Raw genomic sequence first — 27,509 nt, 5'->3', positions numbered from 1 at the left:
AAAAAAGAAAAGATACGTGATTTGAAAAGTACATATCATAAATATATGTATCACTACTATGCTGTGTAAACATTAACAATGTATGCTGAATAGCCTACATTGTCCAATCTCGGAATGTCTGTCAATTTATTGACAGAAATATTTCAACTAGGGTAGACCGATGCTTCTTGCTTAAACGTATGTATCGAAGTTGACCAAGGTCATGATGCAGTCACAGTTCACAAACGTTCAGAAAACATCCAATTAGTGAATTAATTCATTTCTACGCGCTCACATTTTTACGTCACCGCCCAGGCGGACTGTATTCAATGTAACACTCAAACCTCTTGCCACGATCGTAACTGATTTGAAAACAAAGTGTGCGACATTATTTCCAGGCAAAGAAGCGGAACAATTTAAAGCCGATAACCGAGAAGGTGCAACCACGAATTAATTTGGCTGCAATGCGGAACAAACTGACGCGGAGAAACCGAGCCGGAGTCGGAGAGATTCAAAGCAGGGTGGTAACACAAAGTGATTTAAACCTCCTCCTTTCACCTGTAGCAAGCGGCTCTGACACCGTGTCTGTGTTGAAGGATTCGGCTCCAATGATGGAGGAGAGTGTAGGTCTACAAGTTATTAGCAACATTTACAAACCTCAACCCGAAGAAAGTAATGCAAGCAAACTTGGGGCATGTGTTATGCGGGAAACACGACATGCCAGGTCTGAACCCGTGTGTAAAGCACACCGTTATCAGGACCGGTTGTATGGTCTGCTGACCAAACCAGTTAGTCTTCGGGGAGAGAGTTTCCAGTCGTTCCAAAGTAAACGATCATCACCCAAACATTGTCTGAATCAGAGGTATGCGATAACCCCTGCCTGCACATCAGTGTACGACTCAAGTCCATACAACTGTCTAGAAGAGATCAAAAAGTCAAATCCTACATTTCCTGCCAGAAGAGTGTTTCGCGGTCTCCAAAAGAAGTCCAGTGAAAACAAATGTAATTTGATATCTCCAGGTGAGTGTATAACAATTATACTAATGAAGTATAGAAAATGTACAAATGTGTATACAAATGTCTTTTCCACCTAAAAAGTCTTGGTAACCCAAAATGTGGTAATGTGGTTGTTAATTATTGTGTAATATCTGATCACCACATCATTGTGTTTTCCAAACATGCACACATTACAATTTGTGATTGGCTTTTATTTCCAAGCTGAGGAAACTTAACACGCATTCCCTTCTTACTCCTATCCTTTACCAACCATTTAGTAGAAAAAAGGAAACTTCAACACGAGTTGAATGTTCCTGGCAAGGATTCCAAGAGGCAGAGGAAAGCTGTGCTTGTGGAGACAACCGCTCGTAGGCCTTCAGAGACCTGTGTCCTCTCAACCGAAGCTGTGCAGGTACACTCAAGGCTAAGTCGCACTCAAAGACTTAAGCGCCTCAGACAGGGCGCTGGACTTTGTGACACGCCTCAACCGACACCAAAATCAGAGACAGAAGCCATCTCTTACGGTCCAAATACAGGTACAAATTGTGGTCTGAGCATTTACTTCAACAGGTGTAAATAATAAAATAATAATTTCCGTAAATGGTTACGTGGTATAAGTTAATTTCTTTTTTTCCTTTTGGAGAAGCCGGTATTAGCGATGTTCTTTGGACAGAGAAGTACAGCCCTTTGCATTCCAGCGAGGTCATCGGCAACTCTAGCTCAGTGATTAAAGTGCACAGGTGAGGTTTGGAACGCTCACATCGCTCCAGGGAATTGTACCGAAAGTCTTGAGGCCAAGTAATTTTCTTCCTTGATTTGTCTTTTTGAAGTTGGTTGAAGAAATGGAGACTGAGGGTGGATGGATACGATCAGAAAGAAGAAGCTGAGAGGAAACGCCCACACGACGACGATGGTTTGATTTGAAATTTGAACCTCACTATAAATTCAGGTCCTGTGATGTGTTCTGGAAACACAACGGTACCCAGGATGTGTCTCTGTTGCAGGCCTTTGGGACTGTGGGGCCTTCCAGGGCGACGCTGGTTCTGAGGGGAAGACGTTGGAGCAGCTGTCCACCACTCTGCTGATCACCGGGCCTCCTGGGTCGGGCAAGACGGCCTCCGTATACGCCTGCGCTCTGGAGCTCGGCTTTAAGGTCAGTGGACTGAGAACAGTGCCAGTGGAGGCTCTATGCCTTGTCCCTTTGGCTTCACCGTAACATGTCTTAGTGCCATTCAGCATGTTTTAAAAAATGAGCAGGATTGTGCTTACTGGCGCTGGAAAACCCTACCTGAAATGAGTATAATAATCATAGTTGGCTTTTCGTTTAAGTCAGAAGGAAATTGAGAGACTGTTCATTTGTCAGGGATTGCGGAGAATGCGTAAAAACTAAATATATTTTGTGTTTCAACTGATTGTTGCTTTCTGTCCTCTTTTGTCGGTAGGTCTTCGAGGTGAACTGCTCTTCCCAACGGAGTGGCCGTTGTGTCCTTGCCCAGCTGAAGGAGGTCACCCAGTCTCACCTGGTGGAGGCCCCAGGGAAAGAGTCCCTCCGGCCTGCCTACTACAACAACTACAACCTTCACAACAGTCGCGGCAAGCCCGATGCTTTACCGGGTAGGGCCAGAGAAACCTTCTCAGGAGAGCGCTGGGGAAACAAACAGTGCAGCCTCATGTCGTCCATTGTTTGTCATGTGTGTTCGATTTCTATTGTTGGTTGTTGATTGTCGTTATAGAGGTATGAATAAATACTGGTAATACATTTATTGTTGGAAATAATCTCTGAAAATGTCTCTCTCTCTCTCTCTCTCTCTCTGAAAATGGTTTCTTGTCACAGGTCCAATTTCCTCTAAAGCCACTGTCTCCACCTCAAAACTGAGACCGGGGCCCCACCAGGGCCACTCCCGACGCAGAAGGTTCCCGGACCCCGGCGTCGCTCCTCTGACCAACTTCTTCAAGACTACAGCAGAGGACCCGGCTGTGGTTGCTAGCCCGCCTCCCGAGGACCACCAGGAGCCAAGCCGTCTCGCAACAAGATCAGCGGGAGCGGGGCGGCGGGACCCACGGTCAGCAGCCATCTCACTGGTTCTCTTCGAGGAGGTAAGACTGGTCCGTATTCTATTGGCCGCAAATCCCTTTTGTACTGAATCCTCGGTTCTTAGTTATTGGCTGAAATGATTTGTACAAATTATGTGTATTTGTATAAAAAATTCTGATAAACTGTTGCAGCATTACAGAGCGTGTACACACACACCTATGGTACGAGATTTTTCTATTGGTGAAAGCCTATTGTGGCATGTATTAGCAATAGTATCTGTCTGCGTCCTGCAAGACGGAGGCGTAACTTGTAGTAGGAGGCGTAACTTGTAGTCGGAGGCGTAACTTGTAGTCGGAGGCGTAACTTGTAGTCGGAGGAGGCGTAACTTGTAGTCGGAGGTGTAACTTGTAGTCGGAGGAGGCGTAACTTGTAGTACGAGGCGTGTCTAGTACTTTTCTAAATCGCGGAAGTGATCTGTATGTACATAAATGACCGCAACTCGGACTTCAAATATTAGGCCATATGTAAAAATAATGCACCCAACCCGCTCAGCTTAATCATAGCCTTACTTGAAACTGACATCCCGGAGTCATATGCATTTAAGAAAAGAAGCCTATTACAATTTTACAATGACATGTAATGCATATAGCAGTTTAACGTGGGGAACCTGCTTAAGTTTAGCCTACTTAATCGCTTTATTCCTTTAAAGTGGAAAGGAAGCAATCAAATAAACAGATGTCTATAGCACTAGTTAAATATTTCAATATACCATAAATACAAATAAAGTCGGAAATATGAACCATTATTCAGAATAAAGCACAAACAAGTTGCATAAATTATAATGTTTTCAGCCTCTGCGCCGCCATCTCTGTTTTCAGAATACGATGACGTCACGGGAATGGTTGGTATGGTAACATTCTATGTTGTTTACATAGCGGCTCATAGCCTCACTAGCCGCGTTTACATGGCACATCTGATCCGCATAGATTTCTATGCGGCATAGATCTGTTCCTAAAATGTGTTCCGAATGTACTGTATACATGGCAGTAACAAAAGTGTCCGTTATGTCTCTCGCGCACACCTGACACAACTCTGGACCGGCGGCGACATAATGGATGTCTTATCACTATCGGGGATTTTAAATTTGATTTTAATGAAAGCACAGCAGGAGAGAGCTTTTCTCTGCCTGCTGCTTCAATTAAGAAGGAGGAGGACAGCGCAGCAACGTATTATTATATATTAACCCTAAGCTCCGCCGCAAACATGAGGAATTTGGATGCGACTCCGCAGCCAAGACTGGTGGGAGAGAGTGGTCTTACGGGAATTTAGTGACCAGGAATCCTCGAAGGTCCAATTGCGAACTACTGCAGATGCCATCTCTAAAGATAAGAAGTATTTTAACGTTCAGCCTACAAAAGTACAAGTAGTAGCCTACTCATTTACAGCTTTCTCGGACGCACGCGGACACTACGATACGCAAACACGTCGTTAATAAACACCCATGTCCCGTCGCTTAGCAACCGGACACGCTTACCGGACTACTTTTACGGAGTGATAACAAAGACGTGAATCAGGCAATAAATCCACTTTCCTTGACAGCGGTGAAGTTCGGTGTGCTTAAAAGTACCGACGGAGCTCAGTGCACCAATTGCGAACTACTGCGGCTGCTCTAAGTTAAACCCCAATCCATTCGGAATAAGAGTATACATGGCGATTAAAACGGACTACACCACCTCTTCTATTCGGCATAGAATCTATGCCGGACAGATAATTGTATTCCGAATGAGGCGTATACATGATCATTTTCTGTTCCGCATAGAAATCTATGCGGAACAGATGTGTCCATGTAAATGCGGCTACTGGAGGTGATAATAACTGATATCTCCCGGCTCTGCCCGTCCACAGGATGTTGTTTACAGCTATGAAAAGTAGTACACGGGTGCAGCAGCTGGGCTACCACGCTGTCTTACAGTTCGTTCATTTCATGATACATGTAATTTTCGTGCCATTTGGGTGTGCACATGAATATGCGAAAATAGTGCAACTGACGGTGTTTGCAAATGGATTATTTCCGAAATCAATGGATTATTTTGGCGATGGATTAGAAATGATCAAGAGCATGGAGCGAGTCTGCAAATAAGACAATCTTCGAACAGTGAGTGTACTAATTTCTCTGTTTCTCTAGTACTAGAAGCTAAGTTTAACTCTCGTTCCTCTGCCTGGCAAGCGCGTTTCTGCACTCTTTCTCTGCGCATAAGAGCAGCGCCCGGGTCCGATTTGACAGGTCTGTCCGTGTATCCAGCACTATAGCCACTAAAATTAAAAATTGTTGGCACAGCATCTGGCTTCAGCCGATTGGTGGGACAGCAAAAGCTCCCTCTTCAATGTAATCAGCCTCTATAAAGTGGTCGCCACATACTCTCTGCCATCATCCCATTCGGGGGCTGAGGCGTTTCAATGCAGCTAACCATCTTTGGAGCAGTTTAGGCTTCTTGACAGGAATGACATGGCAATGAACTATTTTACCACTCACTTTTACCCGATAATATTTGTTTGAACATCCATGGGCAATACAAAAGGACCCCCCTGTTCTTCTTCCAAGATTTGACATGTTTATTTGAAAGCGCTAACCATTCTGATGACGTAGCGCCTGCATTTTTAAAACATGGCTGCGCCCTAGTTGCGAAAGTCGTTATCAACATTTCATTTTTCAGTGAAACTACTTGAATTTCAGGTTTAATGAAAATCCATGTATTCTCACAAATGAAAAAGCAACCAAAAAATGGTCACAGTTCTCATTGCTTCATTTCCACTTTAACAAAAAGACTGCAGATTAATAATTCAAAGAATTAAAGACGGCAGATTAATAATTCAAATAATTTTATTGCATACATATTGTTATTGATCGCCTTCTGCATGTTTTCAAGGTCTTGCATGAGATAGAAAACAATGAATTAAAATAAATATTACTTATAGAAACAAGACAAGAACAATGTCACTAACATGAGGATAGATATGAGAAAGCCTTCATATTATAGCGTTCACATTACAAGCCCTCATTTTATATATATTTGCCAGTCTTTAATACATGGATTTCTCAGGTACGTCATCATTGTTGCACTGTGCAAACTCGGGGCAGAAAGAAGCAAGCAACATCTACTAGCCTGAGTTCATTAAGCTTGTAAAAACAAAAAAAATCATTCTTGTTAATCCACTTATTTTTACTTACCGACATGAATATCTGAAGATCCGACTTCAAGGAAGATCTCGTGTTAACCGTGAATTACAACGCGATTTAGAAAAGTACAAGTAACGCCTCCTAGTACAAGTTACGCCTCCTACTACAAGTTACGCCTCCGTCTTGCAGGACGCAGACAGACCCTATAGTCTGTATTAGGGCTGCACGATATGGGCAAAATATGATATCCCGATATTTTTTGGCTGAATGGCGATATACGATATATATCTCGATATTTTCTATACAGTGGGTTAGATGACTTGGCGCATTCTCCTGCGTACTACGGTGAGGGTTTTAGTGCACCCTAACTTTAATCCCCTGCCCCCTCCCTTCTCCGTTCCATTTGGGAACATGTTTGGTTTAATTTCGCTTGTTTCGTATATTTTAATTAATTAATTAAGGGCGCCCCCAACACATTTGCCGCCCTAGGCAATCGCCTAGGTCGCCAATGCGAGGGCGCCGACCAGGACGCCGACCAGGGCGCCGGCCCTGGTTTCGGGGCAAAAAATATGAGTATTAAATAATATATGTATATATCTAAAAAAAAAAAGAATGTACCTAATTTAAAACGATACATTAAATACATTTTCTCATCTATGTTCTAAAGTTAGGTTCACATCAGCAATGAAAGGGTTACTGTCCTGAAACGTATCTCTCAGAATTCGGAGATGACGTCACACCGGGTAAACATTCTTCCGGCGAAGTCATTTCAGCTGTTGCCGTCAACAGGAGCGTTTTGTCAGTCACTTTTGCTTGACTGCGCTCCCCTTTTGAATGGTGGAATTACAAGGGAAGAACCAACGCTGGACAGCAGATCATCAATGGTAAAACCCTTGTCCACCATGACTTCATCGCCAGGCTCAAGCAGGTTCAGGAGGCCAGACTTCCTGGTGATCTCTTTGTCAGAAATTGACCCGGTGTAGAGGGGTGAGACGTATGTAACTAACACAAATAAGTCCCTTAAATGTTGTGGTGCTCTTGTAATTGGAGAAGATCTCCGAGTGCAGTGTCATTGAAGTTGGACTCCCACAGCGCATTTCAGTGCAGTCAAGGATCACTCTCAGCTTTGGACTGTGCAGTGTGTTCATTTTAGGCATTGACAATGCTACTTGTTGCCTAGACATCCAGATGGGTATTGAGCCCAACAGCAGAATAGTAGTAATTTGCCCATGTAATGATGTAACGCCTCACTGTGGAAGTGCTGACCTGGAAGATGTTAGCAATGACCTGTTCTTTAAGGCCAGCTGCTACTCTACAACACTAGATGAAAAACTCATCAATGACTGGAATCTTCCTTGAAGGGCTTGGTGTTGGAATCGCCTCTCGTCCAATCCTCTGTGCTTTGGTCCAATAAACAATATATTGTGTTGAGGGGCAAACAGACTCCCAAAACACTTGAAACACTTCTTGAAATGCAAGCCGAGTAATATTTCATGGTCTGATCAGACACACAAAATCAGTTGAGGACAATTTGTGGCCCCATGTACATTTCTTGCAGCCTTGCCTCCAGCTCTGCAATGTACTCCAGGGCATCATCCAGTGCACCTACAAAAAAAGAAGACATCAGTCTTCATTAACATGCAACCCCAGTTTAACAGTACGTCTGATGTTGATTGAATGTTTTAAGGTTAACCATGCCTTGTTTGGCAAAAGTATACAATAGCCCAACAAGTGTTGAACACAAATGACAGACATAACAGCTAGTTAGCACACATCTACTTACCGGCAGGGGTGTGTGTCGCGTAGTCATGTTCTCCGGTACCTCTCCGGTCCGTTTGTGTTTTGTCCTCTCCTTCAGCTTTTCGAGCTGACACCCGTTCATACACAGGTGTTTTCTTCGGGGCTGTCTTTGGTCTGCATTACTTGGGAAGTCGTGGAAATGGAAACACGTTTTTTTTTCTGAATTGGCGCATAGAGGTACAAAACAGAAGCTTTTGTTTTTTGACAGCGCCATTGTTAAATATCATATATCCATGGATGACAGGCTGTAAGATAACAAACAGGCTGTACTGCTGGAGTTGTCTACTTTTTACAACTGACAAGTCATCCACTTGGGTCAGCGGCGGATTTGTCAGCCTTACAAATCTGACAAAGTCAGCCCATCGACATCAAGATTCTGCGGCACACCTGCAAGCGACGGTCAGTTTGAAAACTTTTGGGGACACAACAGTTGATCTTCAGCTAGATGAGCAGCGCCGTAATCATACTATGGCCCACAACAACAAGGTCAGGCAGAACAGAGAGATCCTGAAACGTCTCATCAATATCGTCACATTTCTTGGAAAGCAAGAGCTGGCATTTCGAAGGCATGATGAAAGTAAAGATTCCGAAAACAAGGGGAACTACTTGGAGTTAATGGATTTTTTGGCGGAGTATGACAGCACTCTGAGCGGTCATCTGGATTCGGCCACTGTTTTCATCGGCACCTCCAGCAAAATTCAGAATGATCTGATTCAATCAGTGGCGGATGTAATGACCGAGGCAATGAGGGAGGAGGTGAGGAACACGCCTTGTGTCTCCGTTATGGTAGACGAGACAACTGACGTAAGGAACACCGCTCATATGTCCTGCGTTACACCACTGACGGTGGTGTGAAGGAGCGCTTTTTCCAGTATGGTGATGTCAGTGGTGATAAGCGCACAGAAGCCATAGCTGGACAAGTGTGGGAGTTTCTGGAGGACTGTGCCTGCACCAATAAGGTAATTGCCCAGTGTTACGATGGAGCATCAGTCATGGCCTCTGGACTGAATGTGGTTCAAGCTAAAATAAAGGAAAAAATACCACAAGCTCTCTTCGTTCACTGTTATGTGCACTCTCTGAACCTCGTCATGTCTCAAAGTGCTGCTAAAATCAAAGAGTGTAAAATATTTTTCTCACACCTCGGTGGCCTCGCAGCCTTATTCTTAAGGTCAGCTAAACTCGCGAAACTCCTGGATGAAATATGCCAGCGTAGACTGCACAGAGTGGCTCCAACAAGCTGGAACTTTTCATCACGTTTGGTTTGCACTGTGTATGGGCGGAGAGAAGAACTCTTGGAGCTCTTTGAATTCATTGTGGACAACCACAATAATTTTGATGATGATGATGTTCATAGCGCTGATGGATACATCGCACTGCTGACGGGCTTCGAGTTCTGCTTTCTCCTTGCCATATTCAACTCAGTGTTTGCCTACTCCGACGTACTCTTTGGGATCTTGCAGAATAAGGAGTGGGACATGCAGTTCTGTTTGTCCAGCATTGATGACTTTTGCAGTACCACAGAGAGAGAAAAGGCCAAATTTGACTACATCTATGAGGACACGGTGCGCGAAGTCGGGGGTCCCAGCGGGCGCAGGGCACGGAGAGTTGGAGACGTGCGGAAAGGGTACCAGCAGCTGCACAGTGAAATCCTGGACAACATTCTCACTCAGCTGAGAAACAGGTTCAAGGATCATGAAAGATTGATGTTCCTTGCCCTTCTCGACCCCAAGAAGTTTGCCTCATACAGAGAAACCTTCCCCAGCTCTGAGTTTCAGAGCCTCGCTGAAAACTACGGGCTGCACTTTGACCTCCCCAGGCTCAATACTGAACTGACAGTCATGTACAACATGGCGAACTTTGAGGCAAGGAGCCCATCAGACCTGCTGCACTTTCAGACACTTAAAGAGCTGACTGAGAGCATGCCGCAGCTGTATCACCTCACCTGCCTGGTGCTGACCATCCCCGTGTCCACTTCCTCCGTGGAGCGCTCTTTCTCGGCTCTGAAGCGCATCAAGACGTACGCCAGAAACAGTACTGGACATGATCGCCTGGGAGCTTTTGCACTGATGTACATAGAGAAAGGACTTCTTTTGAAGCTCAAGTCAAAGGACAAACTTTTCGACGCTGCCATCGCCCACTTCACAAAGAAAGACAGACGAATGGATTTTGTTTTCATGTAAGGTACAGGCCTATGTTAACCACCTTGATTATTATTTCCAGTGATTCATTCTGGCCAAGTGGATATTCAGTCATTTGTATTTATTGCGGAGGTTGTCTGTAACATTTCCAGCGCAAATTGCCTTTAATTCAATATGTAAACTTGGTGGTTGGATTTTTGTTTTGAGAGGATTTTTACTATTGTGCTTATTGTGCATTTGAAATTCTATTGTAGTTCCAGGAGGAAATTATTTGTCCATGTGTGTGGTTTGTTGTGCGCTGTGATTTCATAGTGCTGTCCAGTGTCCATGGTGATGAAATTAGCCTCAGTGTTTTGGTGTCACGGCCGTTCTTCGTTTGAGCCGTGGGTACAGAAGACGAGGTCAGTTCAACTCACTTCCAAAGATTTCAAGCACTCGTGACTTTAAAAAATGATTGCGTTTATTTAACCATACAAAAAAGAACCAAACTTTATTCTTAATTAGGACAATATTACAAGGAAATGAAAAAACCTTTATAGGTAACGAGTAAACTTAAATAACAACGAACTAGACTTAATAAGCGCGCGGTCGAAAGACTTTTTTAAACCTCCGCCTCTTCCCTTGACATTCAGTATCTGTCAAACACACACCTGGCCTTATATTACCTGGGCGGTGCAAAAACCGCACACAGACCCCTACAGGTTAAATGCACAAAATACATTTCCAGCCTGCATTTGTGACCTCAATTTTTGTTTCCAGATTCATTAGAGTATGTTTCTTGTTGCGGACAATGTTATTTATGTTATGGTCTATTTGTTTAGGCTACATCCTTCTTATCGTTAATTAAAGCATTGCCGTTGTTAAATGCTTTCAATTCAGCGTTCTGTCTCTTTTTTTTCCACTTTAATTTCTTTTCTCAGCAATTAGGGCTGAGGTGAAGGCCCGGCTGTAGTGCTCACGGTTCACCACTGGTTTTACGCATTCCTGGAACAGATTTGTTGTGCTTCCACTTTTAGCCGCAACGGTTTTGCTACACTCTCTACAGATAACCTGCAGCTGCTGCTCATCCGTTTTTTTTTAACCCGAACCATTTCCATATTATGGAGCCGTTGTTTCTCCTCTTTGAAACAATTTTGTCTCCCACCGCCGTCTCGTTTTCTTTACCGGTATCCTCCATGCGTGTTGTGTTTGCGAGGGGGCAGCGGGGACGAGAATGAGGCGTCTATGCACATGGCACGTTCGGAAGGACAGAGTGGGAGGGGGAGGGGTCGCGCTCACACAGTCTCCAAGGCAAACGCAGACGCTTTAGGCGGAAACTGACCATTTTAACGCATATATCGATATAATCGATATTGTCAAATCTTGAATCCCCTTGGCAATTATATCGATATGTCTTACATAGCCGATATATCCTGCAGCCCTAGCATGTATATGTTACCAAAACCGAAGCTCTGATCCTGCCTTGGGTTTCTGAGGTGCTTGCATCTTGTGTTTTGGTGAACAGGTTGATGTCATATTTGATGATGACCTGGGCTTCCTCTCGGCCATCAAGACTCTGATGACCACGACCAAGAGGCCTGTGGTTCTGACCACCAGTGGTAAATAGACTGGCTTTCACAACGGCAGAATAAGACCCCTTTTATGCCTGCTAGTAACATGGAGTACAAGTCATTTTGGTAACTCTTTCAATCAGTGTTGCTTGTCATTGAGAGCACGTCGGAAAGAGACGTACATGCTGTCTAATTGGTTAACCTTGGTCTGTCCCTCTTCTAACTTGGCTGGCTAATGGTCAACCATGTATTTAGGTCAGCAGGATTACACAGCTCGTGAACAGTGATATTAAGTGATAGATTACATATTAAAGGTTGGGTATGGAATTCGCTTTTTTGGCCATTTTTGCAAAATTACTTGAAATCCTTATCATAACCCGCTTACAGCCACTGAGTTAGAAGTACTGACATGAAAATTAAACAAGTCAATCATCTGTGGAACGGGCAGGGCTCGAAAAACTCCAGCCAATCATTTCCATTGCCACCGAGTTGCCTCCTGTTTGTTGTTATCTTGCGGTAGCTACTGGAACTAGTTAATCCACATTTGGACCTAGCAGTAGAAGACAATTTCCATGGCAGTCAAGACGCCACCTTCCCCACCACCACCACCAGCAAAGAGAAGGAAAACTCTTTTTCAGAGAGTAATTGATAATAAAAACGCTGAAAGAGAAAAACTGAAATCAAGAATAATCCTAGGCCCTGCTTTCGAACGTTGGCGGCAACTGAAGGACGAGAAGGGTCTAAAAACCGATGCTTGTGTGGCGGTTGACCTAGTTTCAAAGTTTTTCCGGTATTATACCGGTGAGTTGTGTATTTGTGTATTTTCAAAATCTGCTGGCGTTTCGCAAATCGCATACCCAACCTTTAAAGTAATGGAAAACACAAATCCGTAGTTTGGGGTGATCAGGTATCAGGAAGCTCTGAAGCTAACGCGTTTAAATGACTTGGGCTGGGTAACATGGTGTTTTCTGAATTTAACAGTCAGCTTTCAATTCTACAGCATTGCACATTAAAAGACCAGATTGTGTTAGCCTTTCTGTATCTGATGATTTTCTGTCTCACTGTGTAATGCAAGACCATACCTCCTCTGTAGATCCATTATTCAAAGAGAGATTTGAAAGCGACGTGGAAGAAATCCTATTTATAACACCATCGGCGGTAAGTTCACACCCGTAAAATCCAGTTTAACATGGGACCTGTAATGGCACCAACAGGTGGTGAGTCTGGTCCTGTACCTCCCTGTTCCCCAGGTGAACGTTTGCAGCTACCTTCGTCTGGTGTGTCTGGCGGAGAACGCCAGGACGTGGCAGCATGAGGTGGCGGGCCTCCTGGCCGAGTGCCATGGGGACCTCAGGCGCTGTCTGCTCCAACTGCACTTCCTGGTGAAGAGCAGTATGGGTCGGCGTCCCCTACGGACAGGATCGCCCAGGCAGTCGGTTCTTGGCGGGTCGGACCGTAAGGCAGTCGATTTATTCTTCTTGTCTTCTTATATGCTCGCTCCCGAGACTGTTGACTGAGGTGCACAGCTCATAGGAAGTAAGAGAACAGAAGTGTTTTCTGCTTGACCAAGATAACGCTAACATTTATGAACCTCTCTTTTAATTAAAAATGAAGGCCATTGATTATAATATTTGATATTCAGACTCTCAAACCCTAACCCTTGTCAAGAATTCCTCGTGAATGCGGCCTGATAAAAACGTCTTTGAAAAAATGTTTTCAAATGTAGTTGACACTACATTTGAGCTAAAAGTTTGGCTGAGAAAATTGCAGTTGAGGGACTAAAACCATATCCATCCTGACCAAGAGGACCTGACTTGAGCCTAAAGTTAAACCACTGTACTTCCATGATGGAGAGCATAATGATCTTAATTTCTCTTCCTTGAAAATGAAATAATTATGTAATCACAAGTACTTAGTGATTTACGCATTAGAAGATATACGCACACATCAAAACACTCCTGGTGCCAGACAAGTGAGGTAATGTGTGTAAAGGGAATAGAGTCTGCACACCTTATGTTGCACACAAAGGTGTCACTAGTTGTAAATCATTTAAAATCATCGGCATCCTCTGTGAAGGACTAGAGACCTAAGGAATCCTTTTGCTGCTCATTTTATGCAGGCCCAGCATTGCATCTCCTCAAGCAAATATAAGTTCACATAAAGAGGGTGAAAATGCCAGATAGAGGAGAAGACATAGATGCCTCAGTCGCGCCAGGAATCACAAAGATTTAATATGGGCATTTTCCTTTAGACGTCCTTTATTTGTCTTTTAACGTTATATGTATTGTTTATGTACATTTTGAGGATCTTGAGGCACGATACACACCGAAAAAAATTATTTACTTCACTTTATATGTGGTCACTTTTCATGATGTGGGCACATGACTGACCCACTCACCTGAATGACGAATCGCCCTACCTGACCACCCTACGTTAATGGTATTGGTGCCCTTGAAAATGTACACCTATGGAGCAATATGTGTTTTTAACTGTTTGTATTATGTTTTTGTATTGACTTTGGTTTTGTTTAATTGTAGGCACTAAAGATGGTGAAGAGAGGGTAAAGTGCGTTCCCCTGCCAGCTGACGCTGCTGGCTACAGTGCGTCTTGTCTCAACACTTTGACTAAACGGAATATATTGCACCTTCTTAAGGCAAGTGTGTGTGTGTGTGTGTGTGTGGGGGGGGCGGGGGGGGGGGGGGGGGGTGGGGAAGGGTTGATACATGTTTGAAATATAATTTTGTTTCAATTTTTCTTTTATCTTCAGTGCCAGTCCTGGGCCGAGCCAGAAAATGAGCTTCTGACAGTCCTTACTGAAAGCTGGCGTAGGCATTTTCCCCTGTTGTATTCAAACCTGGAGCTACTCCTACCTCTACCAGCCAGCACCCAGGGCACAACAAACTGTTGCCAAGATAAAGACCCCAAAGCTGGGACGATCACTGAACCACCTGCACCTGCCATTGCCAGCCAACCTCGAGTCAAACAACAAGGACAACCGGGTGAAAATATTGACCTGAAGGCTGCATCATCATCAACAATGCGGACCTGTTTAAGAAACACCTCCAGGCTGAGTAGAAGGAAGGGCATTTTGACCCCTACTGACTGTAGCAGATCGTCTAATAGCGCTCTCCAACCACCACAAAAGGAAGGGCAGAGGTCTCTGGAGGGAACTCATTTAGCACCCCAGGGCTCTGTGGATAAAACTGGTGATAAAGGAATCAGAGCGTCGACACACCGAGGGTTGGAAGCCTTAGCCCACTTTGTCGACCTCATGTCTTACCTAGACTCCACCATGGAAAACGTGGAATCGCACGTTTCAGGGCCGTGTGTCCCCAAAGACTTTTTCTGGACAGGAGCGGAGGTGAAGGACGGCCTTGTGGATGAGATGAGAGAAGGAGGGGGAGAGAGGACATGGAGGCAGTTGGAGAGGATGTCGGAGATCCAGGCTGCTGTCGAGGGCTTGGGATTTCATGTTTACCAGGGGAGGGTGTCCGCAGCGAGCAGTGGCGCCCCGACATGGAGGCAGGAAGTGGGGGGCGTGGAGGCGGAGGAGCCCGTGGACAGACTGTCCCTTCCTGGGTCCACCCTGAGACAGAGCTCTGGGGGGCACCTTCCCCCCAAGCACAGGTGTGTGAACAGGTGACCAGATCAGATGTTTACACAACTCACTTGACATGGCATTCACTGACTTACCTTTTCATGTAGGAGCCCTTGATTTAGCACAGGCTGTAATTAGCCCGCATGCATCTTGGATGCCCTATACCCTGTCTAGTTTTCACTAATACAACATATCTGATCCGGTAACCATAGCACGGCCCAGTGGAGGTTTGAGCTGAGCCGGGCGGTCCTCCAGAACCAGGGGTTCAGTCTGTTGGGGAGCCGACGGGCAGTCTGCCTGGACTACATGTCCACCCTGCGCTCCATCTGTCACCATCAGCTACAGAAGCACGGCAGGTGAGCAACATACTGCTATGTGGGTTTTAACTCAGCCGGCTCGATGCCAGTTTTATTGGTTGGGATTTCCCGGGAAAAGGTAGACTCAACAGAGAAGGCATGGCTTGGTGGATTTTCCTGAAACATGTTGAGTGAAGGACTTTGACAATATGTAAAGTGCTTTGGGTGTCTTGAAAAGCATTGGAGAAATATAATGTATTATCAACATCTGAAATCATTGCTATTGAAAGTAGATAAATTCTTCTAAACCACATGTCCGCCCATCAGGATGGTTGCAGTAGGGGGTGCTGTTGTCTTGCATCCTGGCTTTTTATCACTGATTTGACTCCCAGCTGTAAGGAGATCCCAAGCAGATTGAGTTGAGGATGGGGACCCGGTGAAAAACACCAAAAACGTAACCATGGGGGGGGTTTTGTAGCCTGGGGCCGATATTTCAAAACTTGTAATCCAGATCAGAATGATCCGGATAACCAAATCCCCCTGTCCTCAGCCACGGATCAACCTGATCTATCCCGGTATTTCAAAACTTTGCTGGATTGGATCAGAGTGATCCTGATACCGGCAGATTGGGATGTCCAAATCCGTCCCGCCCCCTGGATCACAGACTGGAAACAGGAAATGGAGCCAACATTTTACAGAAAAAGGAGAAGCTAGCTCAACTATTGTCTCTGAATTAAAGTATAAACTTAGCCAGTGTTGATGCGTCCTCAGACTAGATGAAAGGCAATCATTATATTGAGTTAACCAATTATGTAAATCAGCACAAAGTTGAAAGAAGAGCTCGGCGATCTCTAATTAAGCAGAGTTCGCGCTAATGCGAGCTAACGCTGCTCCATTGACTCCTGTGTTAAGGAGCTAACAAGCTAGTAAATAGGCTAGCGTCTGTACGTCGCGGTCCACAGTCCATTTGAATGCTCACTCGCAAGGCATTGTGTGTAGATTTTAAAATGTGTTGTACATATCTTTTTAGGAAACAGTTGTTAACAAAGGGGACAGCCCTAAAACCTTAATATTAGATTTTCTTTACAGATGTCTGTGGGAAGAGACTTGCACAGACTTGCTCCAAATGGCATTACTTTTTGAGCTTTGGCTATGAAAATTAAGTGTGTGTGTGTGGAATCCACCGGCACCACCACCACCATGTAAGCGCAAAAGGCAAGCTGAGAAGGGGGATGGCTACAATGAACTACTGAAGGTGGAAACGGAACGGGCTCAGCAACAAATAATTCTAACAAATGAACAAATCAAACTAACACTTCTTAAACAAGAAGAAGTGAAGTTAAGAATTCAGTTGCTGGAAAAGCAGTTAAAAGACTGAAATGTATACTGCATAGTTTAACACTGTTTGTTTAATAAATCACATTGTTTTTCCTTCATAATTCCTTGTTAATTGGAGTTTGTAATGTCACTTACACGCAGTAGTGTAATGTTTATTCTGTGTTGCACTTCTGACGCCGATTTGTTAAAGCATTGCAGTGAACAGCGTGCATGTTTGCAGAAAAAAAAAAGGAACGTGAAAAGGAAATAAACATTGATCAAACAGCAGTGAAGCTTAGTTGTATTAAACAAAGAACTTTGGGAGCAGTTACACTTCAACTGTTCAAATCTTAACATGTAATCTCCCTCAAATCCACCTCTGAGGTGGGATCAGGGTGATCCTGATTTTTAGGATCAAACTGATCCAGATTTCCCACTTAAGTTTTGAAATACTCAACAGCAGCTTTTAATCCGGATCAAAGGCAGGATTGGATTGCCAAATCTGAATCTGAATCTTCAAGATCAGATTTGCTTTGAAATACCCGTTTTCAGGATCTGATCAGGATTTAATCCAATCCAGGTGGATTAATCCTGTCGGATCATTTTGAAATACCGGCCCCTGGAGACCATCCTGATCACTTGACTACACAATCTGTCCCTCCCTAATCAGGATGGTCTCAAGCTTATTTTGTGTGCTGTGGTGAATAATTATGACCTTGCTATTTGTAATAGGTTTCAGAATTACCTGCGCAGCATTCATCTGGGTCTCTCCAACACAACGATGCAACAGCTGGCTGAGGAGTGCATGGAGTAAATGATTGAAGTCTTTTGAGTTTAACATCTGATTAATTTAATTCTTTATTGTCTCATGAAATGTATGCATCAATGTATACAGTCGAGGGGAAAAACTGTCCTGTGTAAATACATTTAAAGGGAAAACAAGTATAAATAAAACCCATATTTTTGTAACTTCTGTTCCAGTTATTGTTATTTAATTCATACAGGAACTTATAAGATTGTGTGTTGAGGTTCAGAGACCACAGGAATGAAAGTGGCCCACTATTTATTTTACCAAAACATGCCTACCAAGAAGCAAAACCCACACATTTCCCACATCACCAAGTTCCCACAATACTATGTCAAACAGTTCAACAGCGCTTGTGTTCAAAAAGCAAAAGACTGCTTTGCAATTTACATAGTAAAAGAAAAAGTAAAAAAATATATATAAATACAGAGAAAAGGTTGGTTTCATGGTTTCACACAGCAATTCATGATCATTCAGTAGGGAAACTTGAATCAAAGACCGTGATCCTTCAAGGCTCCTGTCTTCAACCAACTACTGAAACACACCTGCAACCACGTCAACCATCTCCTGGTAGATACCTGGTCCTGCTGTTGGGTTGTGAACGAGCTGTCCTTCTTGCCCAAACTAGGCCGGGACTAACCCAAGCCGGGCCAGGCCTACCTAGACGACTCACTGAGCAGCTCGTAGAAGGCCACGGCCTGCAGCAGGGCGTCACACAGCTCCTCGCCCCCTCTGCCCCGCCCCATCTGGAAGGCGTTCCTGTACTTCAGCAGCAGGTCTTGGGGGAAGTTAAGCCGCGGCAGCTTCTGCGTCACCGAATCGGTCATCATCTGACGCACGGCCTGGGCGCCGCTGGTCCGCGACTCCCCAACCATCAGGCCGAAGTGGCGGCCCACGGCCAGACGCATCATGTTCAGGACCCTGAGGAGGAGGACAAGCTTGACTTTATACTTGCGCACATTCACACCTTTATAAAATAATAGTCTTGATGTTAAATAATTGTTTTATACGTTTTATTCTTGCATAAATAGCAATAGCAGAATTGTGGATGCAGCACTGCTTAGCCCCAATTTAGAATGGGAGAACACAATTTGGAGGCCCTGGCCTAAACCTATTAGGTATTCAATCTTCCTCAAAGTAACCATCAATATTGGTATTAGGGAACGAATTAGGGATTGATAAATCTACTTTGCATCAGACATTGAGATCTGCATATGACCAATTTAGATTTGAGGCAAAGTACAAAGAAAGTTAGATTTATATTGTATACAAAGTTGATAAAAAAGTAAAATTGCTTTAGCATTACATAGGGCTGTTCAATTATGGAAAAAAATAATCACGATTAATTTGGTCAATATTGAAACCAGGATTATGCAAACGATTATTTTTTGAGATTGAAAACATGATGCATTTATTCAGCATGTCACTCTCAAAAACACTGTAACTGAGAACTTTAAAATTTCACCTTAAAAAAAATACACAAAATGGTCCAAAAGAAAATGTTGAAATCTAAAATAATGTACAGATATGTATCCAGCTGTTCTAATTGCCCAGCCCTAGCATAATTACATGTCCCCGCGTATCAAGTTATTTTTGCGCTATTTAACGGGGCCCCTAGTCTACCAGCCTACCCAGTGGACTGTACCAAGTGGTAGGCTTAAAAGCGCGTTCAAGGTCCTGGTGATAACGAGACGCCTCTTCAGTGTTGCGCTCAGGCTTACGCGTGTTCCCGACACAGACCGTTCCTGTGCACTGCGTTGGGATTCTAAAAGTTCTTCACAGCAGGGTTTTTTATCCGATAAACAGTCAGAACTAAACAGAACTTAGTAGGATCAGTTTTAAATTCGAACGCCTTTATTTCCTTGTATCCTATCACCTACTATCCTTTTGTTTTTGTTTACGAGAAGCACATTGTGTTGCCACTGCATGGAAGGATACACTTTCCCTTATCTAGAGCTGGTTTACCAGTACACAATGTTTAAAACTGAGCAAAGTCCATTCCAACAGACGCTTATAACGTCAATCAATATTAAAGTATGTGATATGATGGTTAATTATTTTATATTGAGGAAAACTTTCATGTTCCGCCATGTTCCTGTTCACTAGTAAACCAGACATCAACAACTGGGAAACTTATCAAAATCTGGCCGCAGTTGCCGGACGGAAGTAGAATCAGAAGAGCGTCATGAGGTGTCGTTCACGAGAATTTTGCGACGTTGCGAAAATGTTTTCCCCATAATTTCCACCGATGTGAACGCCCCATAAATATCCAGTAAACTTCTGGGTGGACATGCCCACTTCTGCTGTTACTAGAAGGTGATTCGATTAAAAAATGGTTTGTAACAGCTATTCCCACTCAAACCTGGTTGTAAAATAGGGGCCATTTAATTGAAATGATCATTGTATTACCTGGGAGGTGTGTTTGAGTCTGTCTGGTAGATTTTGGGCTCCAGCAGTGCAAACAGCATGGCCTCCACTGAGCGCATGTGGGCCATGATGGGGAACAGAGTTGTGTTCTGTAGGGAGATAGAGGGCTTCTCCACCAAGTAGAAGTCTGCTGGGGGCAGCTGTGACACAACATTAGAGATCTGGTGCAAGAAACAAATGAGCACAAGTTACTAGTGTACAGATGTAGGTCTCCTTATATATGCGGGCTGTTTTTTTTTTTTTTTTAAAGCAATTATCATAATAAGGGTACTACTCAACATGAAATTAAAAATCTGGCCAGAGTCTATACTTGCATCATTTAAGTAAGATGAAGCAATGTAGGTCCCCTTTAAAAAGTTAGGACAGTCCAGTTGTTGCCAGTCCAGCACCATCATCCCTCTGTCCACATGGGCCCAGGCAACTTTGTTAGTCCCACATATTATTGACACTATTGAAGTGGCTTCCTGAAAGATAAACACATTTTGGAATGAGCATGCACCGCAATTCACCTAAGATAAAATGTTCACTTAAATTAGTAAGGTAAGGGTCACCTCAAGCCAGGCTCTGTCCACCTCAGGTTTGATAAACTTCATCAATTGAACCTTAACCTTCTTCTCTTTCTTGAGCGGATTGAGAATAGAGTTAAAAACTACGAGGGCACTCTTGTGCTTCAGCAGGGGCACATTCACCACGCTCTCGAGACTTCTGAAAGGTCCATTTTTGGTCCTGTAATCCACAATGTTGACCGACTTGCGTCCTCGCAAGAGCTTGACACCTGCCAGCTCTAGCTCTGTAGCATTGTTCAGGGTCCGGAGGATGACCTCCCTCTGGTCTGCAGTAAAGCAGGTGTCCAGCGATAGGTCATCTGTACACGGTGCAGTGGGGATGAGGTTCGCGTTCAGGGTCTCGAACCCTGCTACGGGGACGCGACTTCTCCAGCAACACGTGCATTGAAGATACCGGGGTTCAAGTTCAGGGAAGGCTCCATGAGGACGGCTGAACAAACCAGATGGACCGGAATTATTTCCTGTAGGGTTAATAAATACGGCAGCCATTAGATGTAATCGGGAGATAATAAATAGCAAACTAGATTAGCCGGTCGGCTACTTTTTAATTGATAATAGCAAATGAGGTGCACGTCTTTGAAACATACCCCTCTGAATAAATGTTGATACTAATCGTCTGGCGACCAACATAGTCCTCGGTTTATATATATATATTATTTATGGACAATTCGTTTAAAGCATTGTTGAGCTCTAATAACTTTGCCTTTGCCCCTAGTTGTTGTCCGTTACTATACAAAAGCCCGACCTCAAACAAGGCTACTGGGAAAGTCGTTCCGCGCTATACTTCTTTCTTCAGTAAGAAAGAAAAAATTGTTCATTTAAATGAAAAATTTCAAACTATCTCACACACACGTATTAAATGTATTAATTAAGATACTATTGTAGGCCTGGCACTGTTTCTAGATTATAAATAGCCTATGTCTTTAAATACTATATATTTTTGTAGACTACGTACACGATAACTTATTTTAGATAACCCTCACACTGGAAAATGTTAATATTAAAGAAACGTCCAAATCTTTAAGTGATGTCATGGCGATGGCATGACACATTGCAGTAATAAGCACAACTTGTAAATGCGCTACACACATTTATTCCATTTGATACGGACTTGGGGGAATGCAAAGCTCAAGGGTGATGGAGAATTTTAAAAGTAATTCCATTCCATAATAGCATATGTATATATATAAATATGAATAGAAACTGATCTGACTTCCTGTTTCTGTTATTTCAGTTACTGTGTTGCCTGGGAGAACAATAAACCGTGTCGGTTTTTGGCGCTAAGAGGAAATTCTAAATCTCTTGGCCCACTGAAAGGAACCCAGTAGTTATTTTAACCTTTGTGCAAATATGGACTACTTGTTACACTGTAGCCTCTTAGGTGGGACTTAATAGCCATTTCAATAGCATCAACCTGTGACCTATGGCAAATCCGGAAAGAAATAAGAGGATCTTGCTTGATTTGATGAAACAGCCAGGAAATCACTTGTGTGCTGATTGCGGAGCCCCAGGTGAGTGCACACACATATTTGGGATATTCTGTGTAAGAGATGGTAGAATATTTTCAAAACATTCATGTGTGGTTTTTATCGGATTTATAACACATCAAAGGTACTTTTTCACATTTTGTACAGAGGGAAGTGTAAGTAGATACTTTCTTTGTATGTTCCTCTTGATCGTCTGTACACGGCACGCAACATTCACAAGTTCAAATAGAATGTAAAACTCTACATATAACTAGGAAAATAAATGAAGTGCCATATAGATAATATTTTGATAAAGGTAGCCTACCTTCCTATTGTAAATGATGGCAATTAAGACAACATTTACTGTATAATTTCCAGTCTATGTTGTCTTCGGTCTCACCGAGTTAATATATCAATTATTTGATAGATCCGGACTGGGCCTCATACGTCCTTGGTATTTTCGTGTGTCTGAACTGTTCTGGAACACACCGGGACTTACCGGCTGTCAGCAGAGTCAAGTCCATACGCCTGGATTACTGGGAAGACTCTCTTGTTGAGGTAAAGCGAGGACTATAATGAACTCACAATAAGGAATTAATGCATGAAATGAATGAGTGATCATAGGTGATTATCAGGAATAGAACACAAGCAAAAACATACTCAACATACTAACCCATTACTCCACCATGTCTTGCCTTTTAGCCTTTGTTGTGTTCAAATCATTTTATGTTTTTTTGGTTCTCAGGCTATTATATCTTATTATAAACAAACTAGTTCGTGGTATATAGGTGGTATTATTAACTTTGTGCAAGTTTTTGGTTATTGGACCAATTACCTAAAATATATTGGATGATTTATGTTAGCCTACCTGCATTTAGACTGGCCTAGTAGACAAATTAATTAATCATCAGCTGAACTACAATTTCCTCACAAATCAATAAATTCTTCACTATATTCACACATTGCTTCCAAACTGACTACAATCCAAACAATATATATTAAAAAAAAATAGACATTGACCATGCTGTAATCTCTTTTTGTTTCAGTTCATGAGAGAAAAGGGCAACACTTCCTCCAATTCTGTGTTTGAGAAATGCATCCCTGCTTTTTTCTATCAGCCACAACAGAAAGATTGTGTGTGAGTGACGATTTTGGTAAACATTTGTGATGTGAAAAAGACTAAACAGAAAGAGTGCGGGGAAAGAGAGCCCTGTATGAGGAACAGATTCTAGTGGCCCAGAACCATTTATAAATATTGTATGTGCATGTAGAACTGCATGTATCAAAATATATTTATAAATGGTGGCTACCCATGATGTTCAACATATATATCGTCCAAAAAAGATTAAAAAATGAGTTCAAGCTCTGGGATGGTTACTTCTTAGAACATTGACTGAAAATTGTATGCCTCTTTTTAGTGTTCTTAGGGATCAATGGATCCGTGCAAAATACGAGAGAAGAGAATTCACAGGGGAAAACGTTCGGCGTGACTATAACTCAGGTATGAACAACAACAAATGATGATGAACAAGAAAGTATTAACAAACCAAAACCTCCATTACAGTACTAATGCATCTGTAAGTGTGAACCCCATCCTTAGTGTGTAGTATGCATGGTTAGATCAGGTATCTTTAATAGACAACATGGATCTGCTGTAACCCAGACATATTGGAGGCAGCTCTATGGAAGAAGGGCAAGAACAAAAAGGCGTTTCTCAAGAGGACCTTCCTGCTCTGCCAGAGAGAGTTCACACTCAGATACTTTGTCAGAGAAGACGTGGGTACTTTTTATGAACCATTTGATGGATATCTGGCTGAACTACAAAGCCAAGAGTATTGTGCATCACTGACTCCCTGCCCACCACCACCGCTCAGTCCAAGGTTCCCAAACGTGTGATCTACATGAAGGACCTGAACGCAGTTTTCCAGCCCGAGAAGATGGGCCACGCTCACGGCCTGCAGATCTCCTACCAGCAGGAGGAACGCACCAGGAATTTGTTTGTTTACCATGAGAGTGGACAGGTGAGGACTTGTCCACATATGTACCATAGAAAACTGTGCATCGTTTAAATTGTGCAGGGAGGACTAATCTAGGCTATGGTTCATGGCCAGAGTAAGTGTAGGAGTCAGCTGATCCAGTAATGATGCCATATAAGGTGCTATAACCTCCCTACTGTCATGTCTGTAAAACAGGCCAAGATTTGGCCTGTTTCATAAAATACATCCTGTAGCTATTAGGCTCTCCTGAATAACGGCATTAGTTTATAGAGTTTATAAAGATTAAAAATATATATTGTTGATAATATACATTTTTACTAGACATGCAATGAATTGCATATCATAATCAAATGTCAAATACTAACTAAATTCAAATATCCTGCAAACTCAACTGGTACATTATTTTTAGGTAATTGTTTCCTGGTTCAATGCTATTCGGGCGACTAAGTTGGCATACCTCAAGAGGAAACACCCAGCTGCTCAAGACAATGTGGTGAGCATTCAGCAGTTTAAAATTATATTTGATAATGGAGAACGTTGTGAAAGACCTGAAAGCTGTTGCGTTGCAGTCTATGTGATTACAATTTTCCATCCACTTCCAGCATGCTTTGCCTCTTTATACAAACTATTATCCTACCGGTCATATAAATGTAAAGATCAGTCTGAAGTACTTTGGTCTATTAATCGGTTCCCCTTTTGTCTCCCTTTGCAGTTAATACCTCTGATTAGCAGGTGCTGCGTGAAAGAAGGCTACATGGAAAAAACAGGTCCCTTGGTTAGTGGTTCACAAAGCACTTCCAAAATTGATCAATACAAATATTCAGTTGACATATACTAAAGCATGATATCCCTTTTGCCTGTGTGTGTGTGTGTGTGTGTGTGTGTGTGTGTGTGTGTGTGTGTGTGTGTGTGTGTGTGTGTGTGTGTGTGTGTGTGTGTGTGTGTGTGTGTGTGTGTGTGTGTGTGTGTGTGTGTGTGTGTGTGCGTGCGTGCCTTTGTCCCATATGGCAGCAGTGGGAGCCATTCAAGAAGAGGTGGTTCACATTAAGTTTACAAGACAGAAAGCTTCTGTACTTTAAAACTCCAATGGTAACTTGACTATAAAAACAGAAACAAACAATAACATTCCCATTTGTATTAACATTTGTGTGTGTGTGCGTGTGCGTGTGTGTGCTACTTGCTGTGCTTACTGATTCAAGTAGACACATGCACATATCCACTCTGTTCCCCACCAGGATGCCACCGAGCTGGGGGCCGTCTTCCTCGGGACGGAGAGCCATGGCTACTCGGTCGACGGGCAGAGCCCGGCGGGGAGGCGCCAGGGCAAGTGGAACTGGGGCATCGCCATGACGACCCCTGGGAGGCAGTTCATCTTCATGTGTGAACAAGAGCAGGAACAGGGGGAGTGGCTAGAGGCCCTCCGAGAGGTCATCTCCACACCCATGACTCTACAGGACTACTCCAGTGGGTGCCTCTGCTCTCCTCATGGTCATCCAGAATCTATCCTCTTTATAGATATAACATATATACATACTGTATGAGATAAGGAGAGTCAGAGACAGAGAGGGGGTACTAAATGTGGTCTATTGTTGTCTTTCTTCCTCCAGATGAAGCAAATTGGAGGAGAAGAAGGAAGTGACACACAGCAGCAGGAAGTGGGACTCGATTGGTCGGTTTACAGAAGAGAGCGTAAAGGGTGGCCCCTGGGCATAGGTCATAAAGGCTGTCACCTTGGGTGCCCTTCATCCTTTTTACTGTTTTTCATTGTAAATGATAACAATTATAATTACACTAATTTATATTTTAATCACTTTGACAATTAGTTTGATGCGTCACCATTTTTGTGTTGTTCAAAGAGCCATATTGTCGAGTGATTCTGTGCTGTTAATCTGTGGTTCCATTATAGCCCTGCTAGTTTTTGTTTCTATCATGGTTGAGCCTTATGTCATTTTGGTTATGAGGATTTGCTATTGGCTGTTCACTTGTATGTGTGCTTCGGTGCATTATTTTACATTTACCTAGGGTTAGTTATTTGCCTTTCAGTAAATTGAGGCTCAAACCACTGACTTGTATTATTGGCAAGGAGCAGCCCGCTAGGTAAGCTGGCCTGCGGTAAGTTTAATATGGGCCCTTAAGGACCTTAGTCCTGGGGCCCATTACGCGTTAACGCTCCCCCTGACTGTTGGTATTGAGCTCTGGAGACTTGGGTTCAGGTCCAGCTGGGCTGGTCTCAATGGAAACCTTCTATTTGTAAGTAGGAAACGTAACAACGTCATGTGAAATGTAATGTCAATCATAAGCTCCGACCAAATCAGTGCTAGTGTCTCAGGGGAGAGAGCTGTGGGATATCAGCTGGATTCCTATCCCGCCATTGGTGATCTCCATGGGGGTAAGGAGCAATTTTTATTTATTTTATTATTTTTTTTGGCTCTAGGGGGCCCCCTAGCAGTGGCCCGGGGCCCCAAGCAATTGCGGGGCCCCAGGCAATTGCCTGGTATGCCTAATGGGATGCAGCGCCTCTGAACCTAATGCAATCCTGTCATTTTGGATTGCCTAATTTGTGACTACATTTATGAGTAAAACCATTAATTGTATGCCTTCGCCATTGTAGGATTTGCAATTTCACGTATGGGACTGCATAGTTTAGGGACATTGGGTTTTAAAAGGCTTTTCAAGACGGTGTCCCGGCACCAAAGATTAAAAAAAACTATATCCGGGTCACGGCACCAATGTTAGATTTCAGCTTATTTCTAAACTGTTCGGAGAGACTCTGCGTTGTGTATTTTTCGTCGTGGTAGTAATTCTAGTAGTGATTTCGACTTCAAGAATTACTACCACAACGAAAAATACATAACGCAGAGTCTGTCCGAACAGTTTAGAAATAAGCTGAAATCTAACAGGGACATTGGGTTTTAAAAGGCTTCGTAATAGAGAACCCATATATTAGTGTTTTGTGATGCAGAGACAGTCATGTAGTAATGATATGTAGGTTCTGCAGGTGCTTTAAGGTGGACATTGATATGAAACAAACCATAATGGCAGAGATAATGAAACAAGTCTTATAACAAACAGAAATCACCAAAATTGTTTTGGTGTAGTGGTTATCACAAAATAAACACAGACAGGTTGATAGACATCATGTGTAAAGGTGAACACAGAGACCTCTTAATCCACTCTTTACAAACTGATTAAACCATCAGGGGGAAATATGGCAGCAAGGATAATAGATTCAGGGAGACAGCAAAAGAGAGAAAAGCAACAAATTGGAATGATTAAAGAATTGGGTTACATAATGCTGTTACAGGGAGATGGTGGATGCAAGTATCACACCCAAGACTCATAGCCCGTGTTTCGTGCGTGC

The 27,509-nt window shown here is 43.2% G+C and overlaps 3 protein-coding genes across 6 annotated transcripts; 2 read left to right on the top strand and 1 right to left on the bottom strand.

The window, feature by feature from the left end:
- Positions 1 to 305: 305 nt before the first annotated feature.
- atad5b (ATPase family AAA domain containing 5b) lies at positions 306 to 17,856 on the top strand. Of its 4 annotated transcripts, none has more exons than XM_030351763.1 (14): positions 306 to 999; positions 1,254 to 1,511; positions 1,622 to 1,715; positions 1,806 to 1,888; positions 1,980 to 2,128; positions 2,418 to 2,589; positions 2,810 to 3,072; positions 11,631 to 11,724; positions 12,770 to 12,834; positions 12,927 to 13,131; positions 14,214 to 14,329; positions 14,444 to 15,315; positions 15,487 to 15,630; positions 17,620 to 17,856. In XM_030351763.1, the coding sequence occupies exons 1-14, from the start codon at positions 444 to 446 to the stop codon at positions 17,699 to 17,701; spliced, it is 3,153 nt and encodes a 1,050-aa protein (XP_030207623.1). In that variant the 5' UTR covers positions 306 to 443; the 3' UTR covers positions 17,702 to 17,856. The 4 variants fall into 4 exon arrangements, with proteins under 4 accessions (XP_030207623.1, XP_030207624.1, XP_030207625.1 ...); XM_030351764.1 differs by having other exon boundaries at positions 1,619 to 1,715; positions 14,223 to 14,329; XM_030351765.1 differs by having other exon boundaries at positions 1,619 to 1,715; positions 14,444 to 15,303.
- Positions 17,728 to 21,435, bottom strand: tefm (transcription elongation factor, mitochondrial). The gene is made up of 5 exons (XM_030351767.1): positions 21,273 to 21,435; positions 20,671 to 21,146; positions 20,434 to 20,583; positions 20,102 to 20,280; positions 17,728 to 18,613 (listed from the first exon to the last, which is right to left on the bottom strand). Exons 1-5 carry the CDS (start codon positions 21,313 to 21,315, stop codon positions 18,349 to 18,351), a joined length of 1,113 nt encoding a protein of 370 aa, XP_030207627.1. The 5' UTR covers positions 21,316 to 21,435; the 3' UTR covers positions 17,728 to 18,348.
- A 479-nt stretch (positions 21,436 to 21,914) lies between these two features.
- adap2 (ArfGAP with dual PH domains 2) lies at positions 21,915 to 26,742 on the top strand. Its single transcript, XM_030351766.1, has 11 exons — positions 21,915 to 22,196; positions 22,579 to 22,709; positions 23,198 to 23,289; positions 23,570 to 23,652; positions 23,815 to 23,927; positions 24,026 to 24,172; positions 24,558 to 24,641; positions 24,861 to 24,923; positions 25,160 to 25,237; positions 25,384 to 25,612; positions 25,756 to 26,742. The coding sequence occupies exons 1-11, from the start codon at positions 22,109 to 22,111 to the stop codon at positions 25,785 to 25,787; spliced, it is 1,140 nt and encodes a 379-aa protein (XP_030207626.1). The 5' UTR covers positions 21,915 to 22,108; the 3' UTR covers positions 25,788 to 26,742.
- The last annotated feature ends 767 nt before the right edge of the window (positions 26,743 to 27,509 follow it).

The sequence above is a fragment of the Gadus morhua genome, chromosome 3 (assembly GCF_902167405.1).
Source record: "Gadus morhua chromosome 3, gadMor3.0, whole genome shotgun sequence".
In the NCBI taxonomy this organism is placed as follows: Eukaryota; Metazoa; Chordata; class Actinopteri; order Gadiformes; family Gadidae; genus Gadus; species Gadus morhua.
This window is presented reverse-complemented; position numbering and strand designations above follow the sequence as displayed.